Source organism: Molothrus ater, chromosome 13 (genome assembly GCF_012460135.2).
Source record: "Molothrus ater isolate BHLD 08-10-18 breed brown headed cowbird chromosome 13, BPBGC_Mater_1.1, whole genome shotgun sequence".
Lineage (NCBI taxonomy): Eukaryota > Metazoa > Chordata > Aves > Passeriformes > Icteridae > Molothrus > Molothrus ater.
Genome location: NC_050490.2, coordinates 20,048,885 through 20,064,098, shown reverse-complemented (window position 1 = coordinate 20,064,098; position 15,214 = coordinate 20,048,885). Strand labels below are relative to the sequence as shown.

General features: G+C 56.9%; 2 protein-coding genes across 3 annotated transcripts in view; one reads left to right on the top strand and one right to left on the bottom strand.

The window, feature by feature from the left end:
- Positions 1-350: 350 nt before the first annotated feature.
- Positions 351-8,171, top strand: WDR76 (WD repeat domain 76). The gene is made up of 13 exons (XM_036389422.2): positions 351-428; positions 621-1,670; positions 2,093-2,185; positions 2,575-2,630; positions 3,049-3,169; positions 3,857-3,958; positions 4,045-4,088; positions 4,188-4,341; positions 5,029-5,181; positions 5,764-5,978; positions 6,364-6,519; positions 7,342-7,395; positions 7,784-8,171. The coding sequence occupies exons 1-13, from the start codon at positions 360-362 to the stop codon at positions 8,034-8,036; spliced, it is 2,520 nt and encodes an 839-aa protein (XP_036245315.1). The 5' UTR covers positions 351-359; the 3' UTR covers positions 8,037-8,171.
- Positions 8,172-8,473: 302 nt separating this feature from the next.
- Positions 8,474-15,214, bottom strand: part of FRMD5 (FERM domain containing 5) — a 65,858-nt gene continuing 59,117 nt past the window's right edge. Inside the window, exons 12-15 of one of the 2 annotated variants that reach the window (XM_036389427.1) lie at positions 14,654-14,722; positions 14,193-14,299; positions 10,907-11,247; positions 8,474-10,727 (exon numbers count right to left, since the gene is read on the bottom strand). In XM_036389427.1, coding sequence (XP_036245320.1) covers positions 10,680-10,727; positions 10,907-11,247; positions 14,193-14,299; positions 14,654-14,722 — 565 coding nt within the window. In that variant the 3' untranslated portion in view covers positions 8,474-10,679. Of the gene's footprint in view, positions 11,248-14,192; positions 14,300-14,653; positions 14,723-15,214 lie in introns of both variants that reach the window. The other variant, XM_036389426.1, reaches the window with a different exon arrangement.

Sequence of the window (15,214 nt, the reverse complement as noted above, 5' to 3'; positions counted from 1 at the left end):
CCTTCCCCTGCGTGCCGGGAGCCCAGCATTGCACCCGCTCTGCCTGGGCACCGAGTCCGCACGCCTGGGCTTGGGAGGGACCTTAAAGCTCATCCCTGCCATAGCAGGGACACCTTCCCTCATCCCAGGCTGCTCCCAGGGCTCTGGCACTGCCAGGGCTCCAGGGGCGGCCTCAGCTGCTCTGGGCACCTGTGCCAGGGCCTGCCCGCCCTCGCAGGGAGGAATTTCGCAGTCCCCGGCGCTCCGTGCCCTGCGGCAGCGGCAGCGGCAGCGGGAGCCGGGCGGTGCCGGCGCTGAGGGCGGGCCCGGCCGGGCCGGCCCCGCGCGGGCGGGAAGCGCCGCTCCGCCCCGCGCGCGCCATGGCGCTGTCCCAGCCCGGGCCGCGGCAGCCCGAGGAGCTGGCGGCGCACCGCCGGCAGCAGCTGCAGGTCCGGGAACGCGGGAGGAGAGGCGCTGGCATGGGAGGGCACCCGGGGGCTGCCAGGAGAGGGGACACGACAGGAGCTGGGCTGTGAGGGGAGAAACCGGGGGAGGTGAGGAGCGGGGCGGGCCGGGTTCAGGGCCCGCCGGTGCCGGGGCTCCGTCCGCGGGTCCCCGCCGACTCCCGTTCGTCCCCGCAGGAATCCTCCTCGCCGGGCCCCGCCGAGCCCCGTTCACCCCATCAGGAGCCCTCCTCGCCGGGCCCCGCCGGATCTCGTTCGCCCCATCAGGAGCCCTGCTCGCCGGGCCTCGCCGGATCTCGTTCGCCCCATCAGGAGTCGCTCCTGGCGGGCCCCGCCGAGCCCCGTTCGCTCCTGCAGGAATCTCTCCCGGAGGGTCCCGCCGAGCCCCGTTCGCCCCCACAGGAGTCGCTCCTGGCGGGCCATTCCAAGCCCCGTTCGCCCCATCAGGAGTCGACTCCGGCGGGCCCTTCCGAGCCCCGTTCGCCCCATCAGGAGCCCTGCTCGCCGGGCCCCGCCGGATCTCGTTCGCCCCATCAGGAGTCGCGCTCGCCGGGCCCCGCCGGATCTCGTTCGCCCCATCAGGAGTCGCCTCCGGCGGGCCCTTCCGAGCCCCGTTCGCCCCATCAGGAGTCGCTCCCGCAGGAGTCGCCCCCGGCGGGCCCCGCCGAGCCCCGTTCGCCCCTGCAGGAGTCGCCCCCGGCGGGCCCCGCCGAGCCCCGTTCGCCCCATCAGGAGCCCTGCTCGCCGGGCCCCGCCGGATCTCGTTCGCCCCATCAGGAGTCGCCCCCGGCGGGCCCCGCCGAGCCCCGTTCGCCCCCGCAGGAGTCGCCCCCGCAGGAGTCGCCCCCGGCGGGCCCCGCCGGATCTCGTTCGCCCCATCAGGAGTCGCCCCCGGCGGGCCCCGCCGAGCCCCGTTCGCCCCCGCAGGAGTCGCCCCCGCAGGAGTCGCCCCCGGCGGGCCCCGCCGAGCTGCAGCCGAGCGCGGCCCCGGGCTTGGGCCGGCAGCTGCGGGTGGTGCTGACGCCGCTGCCTGCGGCGGCCTGGCCGCGGCCCCAGAAGCGGCTGCTGAGCGCCCGCTCCCCGGCCGGCAAGAGGCTGTGCCTGGAGCCCGACAGCGGCCCCGGAGCCGCCCCCGGCTCCCCGCCCGGGCCCAGCTCGGCTGCCCGCGGCCAGGACGGGCTCCGGGATGTGGACAGCGACGGCAGCGACGGGGGAGACGCGGCTCCGGTGAGTGCCCGGCCCCCGGTTATTATCTTTGTAGAAATAATGCTTTTAAGTGTTTTACTTCTGTAAGTGGGTTTTATTCCTCTTTTTTAACCTCTGACTGGCAGTGTCCCACTTCATTTTACCCTTTCACTGAAGTTTTAAATTCTTTATTGAGTCTCTTCACTGTTGCTTTCATTAGTAAAAATTTTGTTACAGTTCTCTTCATAAAGTTGATGCCAGAGTAAGTTTTGTAAAGCAGACTGGACCTGTATGGACAGATTTTGTTGTTGATACATGACAACCTCAATTTGTATGGTTTTACATTTGTTACTACATTTTTTAAAAATAATTTAATCAGTTTAGGACTCACTTCTCTGAGCCTGGGACCACTCTTGCAGCCATGTAACTGTATGATGGAGAGTGACTGTCTTTTCATTCTCTAGGATGGACACTCCCACCTATCAGCCTATGAAAGGAAAAGACTAAAGAACATCACAGAAAATGCTAAATTCTTTGCTGCTCTAAAGCTGCATGAGGTTTGTATTGGGTGTAAATAGCATCAAAATGCTCTTTCCAAGTGTCATAATTCACTGTCTTCTCTTGCTGTGAAACCCTTTCCTCACTGGGGCAGCTCTATATGAGGAAAGCCATGAAAATCACAGAATCCTGAAATGTTTGGAACGGGCCTTAAAGCCCCTCTCATTCCACCTCCTGCCATGGGCAGGGACACCTTCCATAGACCAGGATGCTCCAAGCCCCATTCAGCCTGGCCTGGAACACTTACAGGGATGGGGCAACCACAGTTTCTTTCTTCTTATTATAATTAATTGCAGTAAGTTCATCGCTGCCTTGAGATAATTGTATTTTATACTGGTTAATGCTTTATGCTCATTATCTATAATTAGTCTCTTTTTTTCTCTTTAAGTCAGCTGCAAGACTTAACCAACTTACCACTAAAAGGCAATCTCGGGTCACAAAAAGGTGCGGTACCAATATATGAGATTTATATCCTTGATTCTTCATTGTGGGAGGAAAACAAATGTTGGGAAAAAAAGAGAGGGCATGACCAAGGTGCAAGGGGGAGGGTCAGCAGTAAATGTGGAGGAGAAGACATTGGCCGTGCCAAAACAGTGCCAGGTCGAGCAGAAAGTGAGCTGAAGCCCAAATAAAGAGTAAGCTGTGCGATGGGAGAAGGTGGGAATGGCTGGGTGGGTAATGAATGAGGAGAGCCAGGAAGGGCTGCATCCCTGGGAAACGGGTGGCATTGCAGAGTGCTCGTGGTTTGTTCCTCACTGCCATGGATGGAAGGGCAGGGCCAGGAGGGGCTGGTGTCGGCCAGCTGTGCCCTGGGTCTGTCCCTAAGCTCTGCTCTGTGGCTGAGATGCTCTGGTTGTTGTAGGGCCAAGCCTAAGAAGGTGGAGGACGAGCCCGCGCTGCGGCGATCCATGCGCCTGCTCAGGGAGCCACCACTGGACATTCCCTTGCTGGACACGTTTTCCCGGCCAGAAGCAGAGGAATATGTGAGATGTGGAGGGGCTGCAGGAGGGGTGGGGGCACTGCTGGTGACACTGATGGGTGGCGCTGGGCGTTGCCCTGAGCCGTTTGGGAGCTGTGGCACAGGGACAGGAAGGAAGGGTCGGCTCTGTCACCCCGAGCAGGTGCCACGGTCTCGCCATGAGTCGGGCAGTGCTCTGTGGCCCAGGCTGATGGCATGGTGCAGTTGGGATACACAGAAGGGTCCTGACCTAGAATGTTCCACATTAACAGCCCATGGAGCTGAGCAGCTTTAAATCCAAAGGTTTATTACTCTGGTTTTTATTTCGCTGTAACTTCTGAACCGGTTTTATTTTCCTGGGTAATACTTGCCATCTCTTTGAAGCAGTGATGGAGCAACAAGTAAAAGGCATGTTGTTCTGAGAAATGGGAATTTAAATCTTCCATGGAGCTGTAGAATAGATTTGAATCTGTAGTAAAGGTCTTGCTGCAGTATCAGGAGAGGAAGAAACCCAGGGAGGCAGTTGGTCTGTCTGCCAGTGAAATTCTCTTTATCTTTTTAATAAGGCTTATGATCTCACCTTCTGTTTTTACTGTTTATTTCCTGTCCTAGTGTAGGTGTGTTCTCAGAATGTCTGGTGTGGGGAAAGTACCAATTCACCTTGTTTGTGCTTTAGTTGGTTTGAGTTACAAAATTGCCAATGTCCTCCCAGCCTCAGGTTCCAGTCGGACCTTTGCCCATGGTTCCAGAGGGTCAGGCAGAGAGCAGTAAATGGACAGAGGCCGTACTGAGCACGTGGATGAGGATAAGTGAGGTATTACTGGTTTTATTTGTTATTTTTGGATCGTGTAATTTCACTCGGGCTCTGGTTTTGATTGGATATCTCCTTTCTGTGTGTAGGTGAAAGCGGAAGATGCTGAGCAGGGCACACCTGACATAAAGAGGTAGTGTGAAAACAGCAGCCAAAACTGGGGGTTGTCTGGCCCCCCTTCCTTCCTTCCCTAATGAACGTTTTGGTGATGGTTCTCATTTTGGTTTTCCAGGTACCAGGAAAGCCTGAGCAGCATGGTGCTGAGAGAGGAGAACATCAGGAAGGTGGTGAAATCCCGGGTGTGTTCCATGGCCATCCACCCTTCTGAAAGCACCATCCTTGTGGCAGCTGGAGACAAGCTGGGGTGCGTTGGCCTCTGGAATGTGGTGAGTGGTTGATGTGCTCCTCACCTGAACAGGTGTGGGGTTCAGGACAGCTGCAGGTGGGGCACAGCCTGGGCTGGCATTTTGTCAGGCTCTTGAGAGTGTTTTAGGTTTTTTTCCATTCTTAGGGATAATACTTGGTGGTTGTCAAGAGTGATTGTCAGAGTTGCCAGGATGGCTTTCCCTTTTGCTCTCCCTTGTATTTTTCTGAAGTTTGAAAGCAGAATCATCTTTGTGAGATGAACCAGAACTTGGTCCAAAATGACCCGTTCCGTTTATTTTAAAATAACAAAATGATGCAAAATTTAGAAGAGAAGACACAGGAGATCCTGTGTTCATGCAGTTTGGGTCACTAATTCAGCCTGAGCTCTCAGTAACCCAGTGTGTCCATATTTTGATGTGGCAGCAGAAAGCAGCTGTGTGGGTGTGCCAGGTGCTGCTGCCCAGGTGCTGGGCTGGTGGTGGCTGCAGTGGCACTAATTGCAGCAGGAAGTTGCAGCTTTCTGTAATTAGGGACCAGAAGCAGTCTCACTGTTCATATCACCTGTTCTGTTGTCTCCTCTCACCCAGCACCCTCTGCCTTCTCAAAAAACATTCAAAAGCCAGAGATTTGGCTCTGAGAGTTGTAGTCCTTAACAGAAATAACTGCAGTGATCAGCACGCGTGTCTGTGGGATCTGTTGTTTTGCAGAGCTGCGGGACGGAGGAAGGAGCCCACACCTTCATCCCCCACAACTTCCCTGTCAACTGCATGCACTTCTCTCCCTGCAACCCTGCTCACCTGCTGTCCCTCAGCAACGACACCCTGCGCTGTGGCGATGTCACCAGGGCTGTCTTTGATGAGGTGAGGCTGCTGGGGAGGTTAATCTGCTTGTACCAACTCATTCTTTGGTTGTTTTATTAACAGGAAAGTTCAGGTTCTAGTTCCACAAGGACATATGAATCAACATTTAATTAACATCACATAAATAGGGAGATGTTTCCTACTCGCCAAAACCCAGAGACAGCCTGGGTTCTCCCAATTTCCAAGTTTACATTTCTGCACATGATTAAAAGCTTCTGGAGCACTAGAAATGGGAAAGATATCCTTAATCCTCGCTCAGTGTGTGCTCAAGGCCAACAGCTCTTTGATTGCTGGAACACAGAGGTGACAGTGCCTCGTAGGAGCTCTGACAGGGAATTTGGATGTGCTGTTGCCGGTCTGGTTTGGATAGTTAATTATCTCCTAATTATTTCCCCTGTGGAAAGCATCCTTGTTTCACAGAAGGCTTACCTGCACAGCTGGATGGAGCTGTCACATAGCTGCATGGTTTTTTGTGAATTAAAGAGGGAAAGGATGGAACCCAAAGCCCAGGGAGTGTTTGGGTGTTAGAACAACTGCCTGTTCCCTTTAGTTCTGGTGACATTTAACCTTCCCTGGCCTCAGATCTGCAGGACTGAGGAAGACTTTTCCTGCTTCGACTTCCTGGAAGAGAATGCCTGCACTGCCATAGTGAGTCACTGGGACGGGCGCGTGGCTGTCGTGGACAGACGGACGCCGGGGGTGTCCTCGGAGCTCTGTGTGGACATTGGCTTCAGGAAGACACGGACAGTCCACGTGCACCCCGTGAACAAGCAGTATTTCCTGGCTGCTGGCTCCGTGTACGTAGCCCAGACTCAGCAGGCTGGTTTTTCAGTGCTCCCTATGCTGGGGACAGCTGGGGCTGAGGAGTTTCTCAGCCTTGGTTTACAGTCAGAGCTGTCTCGGTCCCTTTAGAAAACAAGTTTTCAGTCCTTAGCAGGATTTAAGGTGGGATTTGGTTTGATTTCCCAGATCTAATGGGAATCAGATGGGCCCTGGTGGGCTTTGGCACAGAGGGACTGTATGGAGGGCTGGTTGGGGTGGTTTTGGTGCTCCCAAAATCCCTCAGAGCCACCATGTGAGTGGATATTGAAGCTCTGAACCTGCTCCCACACAGCCTGCTGTGCTCTGAAGCTTTTTGGTGAATGAAGGATAATTACTGAAGTGTTTGTGGTACCTTTGCAGGGATGTTTGTGTTTTTGATGTTCGCTACCTTCGGAACAGCAAGGAGAACAAGCCCCTGAGCTCTCTGACAGGACACACCAAAAGCGTGGCCTCGGCCTATTTCTCACCTGTCACTGGCAGCAGGGTGGTGACAGTGTGTGCTGATGACTGGCTGAGGTAAGGCTGTGGAAGGAAGAATCCTCATGGAAAATAGCAACTGTTTGGGTGATTTATTGCCATTATTATTGTTACTATTATTATTATTATTACTTCTCCACATGACCCATCATCGAGCACCTTCTGTCTTTATTATTTTTAAAAAATGATAAAGATTTACCTGCATTAACATTTTTAATGTAGTTTTTATTGATTTTTTGCTTTGGTTGTTTTTTTTTTCTAATTCTCGTTTTCTCTCAGGATATTTCAAAGTAAAAACATACAGGTACTGTTAATCTTTGAAAAAACAAACAAAATGAAAAACAGCCAGCCAAAACCTGGCTGGTGAACACAAACACAAAATGCTCAGAAACGAAATTTCTTTGTAGCTGGTACTTGAAATAATGGTGATATCAGCTCTTCTGTAAATAGCCTACCATTTCATCATTTAAGCTGCTGTGAGTTGCTTGTGTTAGAGGTTCTTTTTCTCCTGGTTAGTCTGTGACTGTAATTTGGATGATTACCTGACCTTGTATGGGCTGGGCAGTTGTTGCCCCAAGGGGTGGAACCCCCAGGTTCATGAGGTGGAGGAGCAGGTGGGATTCTGGGCTGGCCTTTGGGCTCTGCAGCCCCTCCTCCAGAGCTGCCAGCCAGGGTGGGCTGCAGGTGCAGCTGAGGGCAAATCCAGTTCCTGAGCACGTGGTTCCAGCCGGGGTGCAGGTGCCTGTGGCCAGGCTGGGTGCCTGTGCACAGCCCTGGGCCCCAGGAGCTGGAGCTCTCTGTGAGGGAAGGGCTGCCTTTTTAGCACAGGTTCTTGGTGTTAATGTGCTCTTCTGTGCCCAGGGTCTACGACACCACGTCCTTGTCCTCCACGGTCACGCTGCTCAGCTCCATCAGGTAAGGACAGCACACCTGGGCCGGGGCAGCGCCGTGGTTGCTCCTGTGGGCCTGGAGGGGCAGGACACAGGGAGTGGCTCCTACTGCCAGAGGGCAGGGATGGATGGGATTTTGGGAAGGAACTGACCCCTGGCAGTGTCCCAGGCCAGGCTGGATGGGGCTTGGAGCACCCTGGGATAGAGGAAGGTGTACCTGCCCTGGCAGGGGTGGCACTGGGTCATCTCTAAGGTCTCTCCCAGCCCAAACCATTCTGGTATTCTTGTCCCATCCTGCCCATCCCAGGACAGGGATCCCCTGCAGCGTGAGTGCTGAAGGTTTAGAAGGCAAGGGAGCAGATGGGACATAAAATGCTGGATTCACAAGGAGGAATGTTTCTCTTCCCCTGCAGGCACAACAACAACACAGGCCGCTGGCTGAGCCGCTTCAGGGCCATCTGGGACCCCAAGCAGGAGCACTGCTTCCTGGTGGGCAGCATGGCACAGCCCAGGCAGATCGAGGTCTTCCAGGACACCGGGAAGTTGCTGCACTCCTTCTACAACGTGGACTGCCTCGGCTCCGTGTGCTCCATCAACGTCGTGCACCCCAGCCAGAGCGTCCTGGTGGGAGGCAACTCCAGTGGCCGCCTCCATGTGTTCAAGTAGAAGTGCCTTAGATCTTTATTTTTTACCTCCCTGCACTGACTTTGGTTATTCTGTATTAAGCAGTTCCGAAGCTGACTGTTGTTTCTCAGGACAGAAGTGTACTGTGAAAGTCTTAAAATAAATAGTTTAAACTGCCTTTGGCACCCATGTCTTCCATGGAAATAAAAGTGACCCTTGAGCCCCCAGCTCCTGGGGCTCCAGCCCCTTCCCTGGACATTCTCCAGCCCCTCAGTGCCTTCCTTGTGGTGCAGGGCCCCAAACTCCTGGGTGCATTTGTAAAATTGTGCTCCTGGAGTGCAGAGATGTGTCAGGGACTTACCTGCAGCTCTGGAACTCTCACTCCAGTGAGAAGCTGCTAAAAGACCAAATTTCTCACACTTTGAGCTGTTTTCACAAGAAAAATCAGAATCGCTGAACAAAGCTCATCCCAACTCTGCTTTTCATGATATTTAAATATTTATTTAAATTTAAAAATACTTTTCATGGCACCAATGATTTTATGCTAACTAAGGTATTGGATATGTAGAAAAAGGTACATTTTGAAGGAAAAAAGAATGTAACTTACAGTATTTGGCACATGAAAGGTTAATCTCTAGGTTTTCTTTATGAAAACTAAGAAATTCACATTTTCAGGTATTTTACTGTCTACTGCTGAAAGATGCAGTATGCTAGGACGAGATTCATGGGATTCTGCTCTCAGAACCTATGGAAACAACATTTTGATAGATAGACGGGCAAAACTAACAGGGCCTGAAACACACGACAGGATCTGGGGCCGACGGGAGAAACGTACAACGGAAAATCACCAATTCTCGTGGTTCTGCAGTAAAACGCTGGGGGACGACGGCAGAGGTGACCTGGGGCTGGCACAGAGCGTCACCCGAGGAAAGCCAAGGTGGAGGGGCCCAGCTGGGGCTTGGAGGACGTGTCCAAAAAGGATGGAGCTGTGCTGTCACACGTCACACAGAACATTGCAGTGAGGAGAGGAGGAGGAGGAGCAGGAGGAAGGACGACACTGCAGCGTTAACCCGGGGTAAAAAATGTCAGCGTCGGGACGAGCACAACTGCATAGAAACATCAGCGCTATGGGCTGAGGTAGGAACACTACACTAAGAGTTAATTCTGCTATGTTGCATAAAACAGGATTATCATGTAAAAAAACTGCTGCTCCGCCTCCTGGAGCCTCCCCCGGGGCTCCTGGAGCCTTCCCTGGGCTCCTGCCGTGCCCTGGAGCCCGGGCTGGACCCCCCCCTCCTCGGGCCTCGTGCGGTGAGCGGGCTGTGACCCGGGCAGGGGGACTGTGCCCCCACGGGACCCCTCCCCTTATTGCAGTGACAAGGAGTGGCCCAAGGTCACCGTCCCGCCCAGCGGTGGGTGCTGGATGCTCAAAGACAACACGGACATCAGGCTTTGTAAAACTGCAGTTATGGCCCCAGCTTACGGAAAAATCTCTCCCTGAGATGAAATTAAACTTGCTCAGCTGTTTCTACCCTTTTTTTTTCTTTTTTTTTTTTTTTTTTTTGCTGATGTGTCCAACTTGTCACCCCAACCTAACCAGAACTGGCTGTTATTGCTCCCTGTGGATGGGCTGCTGCTCCTGGTGACCAACAGTGCGGGGGTCCTCACGATGGGTTGGGTTTATTGACTTGCACTCAACCACGGTCGGGGCTAAAGGTGTCCGTTGGCTTCTTCGGCGTCACCTGCGCTTCTGAACTTGTGTCCTCTTGGGAAGAGTCCCAAAATCAGAGCTCCTTCTCTGTCCCAAACCCAGCAGGGCTCAGCTGGCCTTGGGCTCCTGGCGTTTACTCTTAAACCATTGCTCACTGGGAACCACTCGGTACCGGCACCCACGGTCACCCCATCCGTAAAGTAAAAAAAGACTGGATTAGATCTGATAACAAAATAGCATTTCCTTGTTAAAATAGACCTTGAAATGTCTCTCTTTTTTTTTTTTGGTTTTTTTTTTGTTGTTCTTTTTGCTTGGTTTTTTTACAAAACAGGTACAACTGGCGGAGGGTAAAGGTCATCCCAGTAAATCTGACACAGTCACTACAGCTCCACGCCAGGTTTGCATCCCCTGGCTTCCATGCTCCCCTGCCCTCGGGAGCACCGATGCTTCAAGGCTTAAAAAAGTGGCGAAGGGCCGAGTCCGCAGCAGGGCGAGGGCTCCGGATGGCTGCGCTGCGGGGAACGGGGCACGGGGCGTCCCCGAGAGCTCTGTCACCTCCTGGGAGGCTCCGGTGAGCAGGGAGGGCTCTGCCAAGCGCTTCGTGGAGGGCGGGGGTGGCGGGCACAGTGCGGATTGAATACCGTAACAGTACACGAGTGTTAAATGAAACCTCAGTAGCACCATTGCTAAAGCTCCTGCGGAACGGCCCCGCCAGCCCCGGCCGGGCTGGCAGAGCAAAGAATTCCCCTCTGCTCGGTGCTTCCCAAGTCGTGAGCGTGGGGTCGGGACGGGAGGTGTTGTGCGGGCTCCGGGGCTGGGAGCACGGGGAGGAGGGGGCTCCGGGGGCTGCGCCCACCCTCCTCTTCCTCCCGGAAAGCCGCCTCCTCGGCCGGCCGGGCTCTGGGTCGGGAGGGGAGGGTTAGTGGGTGACGGCGGCAGGTCCAGGCCCCCGTGCTGGCTCCTGCCTTCAGGTGTCAATGAGCAGGTTTACCACGGCGCGGAGCTTGCAGGCAAACCATCGCCTGAGGGGACAAAAGTATTGGTAATGGAACTGCTCGAACTCTGGGGTCTGGCGGATATCACGGAAAAAGGCAGTGTCAAGGTCGGACTCGGTAAGGACGATCAGGAGGAGGAGCAAAACAAAGAGGAGTCCAACTGTCACAAGGAGCAAACGGAGGACACTTAAAAGAAACTTATTCACCTGTTGGGCCTGTGCCGGCCCCAGGCCGGCGGCGCCCGGGCACAGCGCCCGCAGCTCGCCCTCCGCCTCTGCCGCCGGCGTGCCCGCCTCCGACTCCTTCTCCTCCTCGATGCTGCACGGGGCCCCGTTGGCCTGGCGCGACAGCAGCATCAGCTCCAGGCTGTGCTCGGCCACGGGCGTGGGCAGCACGCTGTCGGCGGGGCTGTAGCTCTCGTCGGCGATCACGGCCACCCGCTCGCTGCTCTCGGCGCGGCCGCTGCGCCCCGGGCCCGCGAAGGCGTCGCCGTGGGAAGCCGAGCGCACCGGGGTCGAGTGGGCGCTGTCACGGAGGGACTCCAGGCCTGGGGAGACAGGGAGGGGCAAGGGGACGCTCAGTGGGGTGCGGGGGCTCCTCTCCACGGCCGGGAGCTGCCCACACTGCCCCACGCTGCGGCCCTGTGGGACAGAGTGCGGTGGCTGCCCTGGGCTGCCCTTGTTGTTGCTGTTTTTGTTGGTCCTTTGGGACCTGCAGCCCCTTCAACGCGACCTGTGACTGCGCTGGTGACACCTCAACACGCGCCTGGTTTGTCAGCAGCACCGCCAGCCCCTGGCTGCCAGCCGGGACCGTGGCAGCGTCCGGGCAGTTCCGCAGGCGATCACACGCACCCGCGGGCTGTAGCTGCCCTGAGGTGACAGTGACAGTGACAGTCCCCCTGGCAGCTGCCCACAGTGCTTGGGGCCCCTCTGCCGCTGGCAGCGCCAGCAGTGGCACTGCAGCCCCATGGGCACCTGCCCGGCACAGGGTGACAGGGTGGGATGGGGCAGGGATGGGTGGCACTGATGAGAGCCCCGGGTGGGAGGTGCATGAACAGAGGGGTCGTGCTGGGCTGCTGGGGGTGGGGGTCCCCCAGCGCACAGGGGAGGTGTCCCCATCATGTGCAGGAGCCCCTGCAGCACAGGCTGCTCTGAGTTCACCACAAACCAGATGTTTTACATCGCTCACACCCGAGCAGGAGCCGTGGCAGGAGCTCTGTGCCAGCCCCTGTGCCAGCTCCCAGCCCCGTACCAGGCTGAGCTTTAGTCCTTTGTGCCAAGGAACTCCTGCCCCTACCAATATCTCCTCTAAATCCCCCAATTCCAGGAAACAATGCACATAAAGGACTTGTTTCAGGTAGTTCTGGCAGGCGGGGGGGATAGGAGCTCTGCCATTGCAGGGGCCCCAGCTCCAGGGAGGGTGTCTGAAGGTCATGTTGGGAACCTGCTGGTCCCCAGGGCCACTCTGCAGGCGGCTGCAGAGGGACGGGGCTGGAGCTGTCACCGGGGAAAGAGCACAGTGCACTAAAGCACCTCGACATGCTGTCACCATGGCCCGGCTGCCGGGGGGTGAAGGGCAGCACCCGGAGCTCATCCGGCCGCATTCCCGGGGATTTGCAGCCTCTCCTTGGTGAGCGCTGCCCGGGTGAGTGCCGCAGCAACGCTGTGCTCCTGGGCAGTGAGGAGGGAACACGCTCTCACCCTGCCCGCTCTGCGCTCTCTCCTCTCATGGGAACGCTCCCCATGGCACCCGCTGTGTCCCCGACACGGGGGACAGCCCCTGAGGGGGTGCCACTGTTCATCACCACAGTGACAGCAGGGCCGGCCCCCAGACCCAAACCCTCCCACAGGACTGGCAGCAGAAGCTGGGAAATCCTGGAAATCCGAGTCCAGCCCCACCACCAGAGCTGCTCTGTGGTAACAATAACCTGGAGTCCAGGCAGCCTCGGAGACCCCAGCCCACTCCCTGCCATGTGTATCTATCCTCCACCCCACATTCCTGCACCCCACATTCCTGCGCCCCACATTCCTGCGCCCCACCAGCTGACCATGGGACCACAGTCCATGGGAACCCCGTGGAGCTCCAGGAGAGCCCAGAGCCTGCGGCGCAGCGTTACCTGGCTCAGGTGGGTGCCCAGGGCTGCAGGGATCGTGGAGGCCGGGGGCAGCGGGGAGCAGGGGCAGGATGCCCAGGGCCCGGGACAGCAGCCGCGGCCCCAGCGCCAGCACCCGCACCCGCACCGCCCGGCAGCAGTGGTTGATGAGCCACAGGTGCACGCTGACCCGGGTCTTGATCCTTACCAGGCACTTCACCATGGTGGCACAGGGACACGGGGAGCGCGGGGACGGCTCTGAGAGCGGCACTGCTGCCGGCCCTGGGCTCAGCGCTATTTTGGGCACCCGCGTTCCCACGGGACCGAGCTGAGGTGAGAGTGAGGAAAAGCAAAGGGGTGGAACCAGCTCGGGGTGATTTATGGTGGGAGGTGATTTAATGCACTGGCTGCTTCCCAGCGGCATCTGGGGGACAGGCTGTCACATGGAACTGGGTGGCAGAGGTGACCCTGTCTGCTTCCATCCGCAAAACTGGCCCAGCCACCGACCCAGGGATCCCTTGGTGGAATTAAATCCTGCCCATGGGGCAGACAGTCCCTGTCCCTGTGTGCATTCTGGGACCGGGACCAGGATCGGGGTGGCTGTGCTGGGGCAGGACTGGCCCCATCCAGGGGCAGGGAACAGCCACGTCACTGGGAGTTGGACACTGCTGTCACCAGCAGGTAACACAGCCACCACCAGCAGCACAGCCACAGCCAACAGCATGTCCCCAGCCCTGTGGGGCACCTCCACAGCTGCTCCCAGTGTTTTGCCTTTTGCCAGACCTTCTTCCCAGCATTCTCCTCTGACACAGCCCCAGCATGGGGAGGAGCAGCCTCCCTGCTCCAGCCTGGTGGAACACCAGCTTTGCTGAGGACAAGCCACCAGGGCTGCAGCCTCAGCTCGACATTGTGCACGTGTGTGCACACGCGTGAGTGTCTGTGCACACATTGTGTGTACATGCATCTGTGTACCTGTGTCCGTGTGCACACCGGTGTCCATGTGCCCCTGTGTCTGTGTGCCCCTGTGTCTGTGTGTCCCTGTCCCTGCAGGTGCCCCTGTCTGTGTGTTCCTGTGTCTGTGTGCCCCTGTGTCTGTGTGTCCCTGTCCCTGTGTGCCTCTGTGTCTGTGTGCCCCTGTGTCTGTGTGCCCCTGTGTCTGTGTGTCCCTGTCCCTGCAGGTGCCCCTGTCTGTGTGTTCCTGTGTCTGTGTGCACACTGTGTCTGTGTGTCCCTGTCCCTGTGTGCCTCTGTGTCTGTGTGCTCCTGTGTCTGTGTGCCCCTGTCCCTGCAGGTGCCCCTGTCCATGTGTCCCTGTCCCTGCAGGTGCCCCTGTCCCTGCAGGTGCCCCTGTCCCTGTGTTCCTGTGCCCCAGCGTGCCCCAGGGCTGCCCCGTGTCCTACCTTCCATGATGGAGATGTGCACGGCTCTCCGCCGGGTGCGGGGCACGCTGCTCAGCCGGGGCCCGTGCGTGATGGAGGGGCAGCTCCTGCTGGGCACCAGCCCGGCCCTGGGGACAGCAGTGGGGACAGGGTCAGGGCCAGAACAGGCACAGAAAGCCCTTACTGTGGACACACAGCAGCGTCCTGGGCACACTCCCACCCCGGGCACAGGGCAGTGCCCTGACCACGCTCCCACCCCGGCCGCACTCTCACCCTGGGCTCACAGCAGCGCCCTGGGCTCACAGCACCCTCTGGCCATGCTCCCACCCTGGCCGCACTCCCACCCTGGGCTCACAGCAGCTCCCTGGGCTCACAGCACCCTCTGACCATGCTCCCACCCCAGTCACAGTCCCACCCTGGGCTCACAGCAGTGCCCTGGGCTCACAGCAGCCTCTGGCCACACTCCCACCCCAGGCTCTCACCGGTGGATCTCGGGGGGCTCCCTCTTGATCTTGGCGCTGGACTCCATCACCTCCTTGGCGACGCGGCCACTGCAGGTGGGTCAAGAGCAGCAGAGGTGAGGACAGGAGCGCAGCTCTGGCAGCCACGTGGGCACCCCAGTACAAATTCCCCAAGCTCCTTCCACAGCTACTGTCATTCTTTCTTCCACTAGATTTTATAAGTTCTTATTTTATCTCATTTTGTGCTCTGCAAACCAGCATATTTTTATACTGTACACCTTTCCGTCTAGCATTCCCTACAAGTAACTCCTTGAATTCCAAAGGAGATGGTACAAGAGAAGTAAAAAAAAAATTACATAGAAAAGTAAAATGAAATCATGATCAAAGCTACAGCAGCTGCTTTCTCCTGGTTTGGTAACATATACAGTAAGCCCACCATGAAAAGCATTGCAGGAAGATTGTTTTTCATGTTCCTGGTTAAAGTAGTACCTATAACCCAGTACTAACATTGGTGTGGATGTTCTGGAGAATGCTTGGTACGTGTATTCAAAGCATACTTCTTCAGACTGAACACAGAGGGCC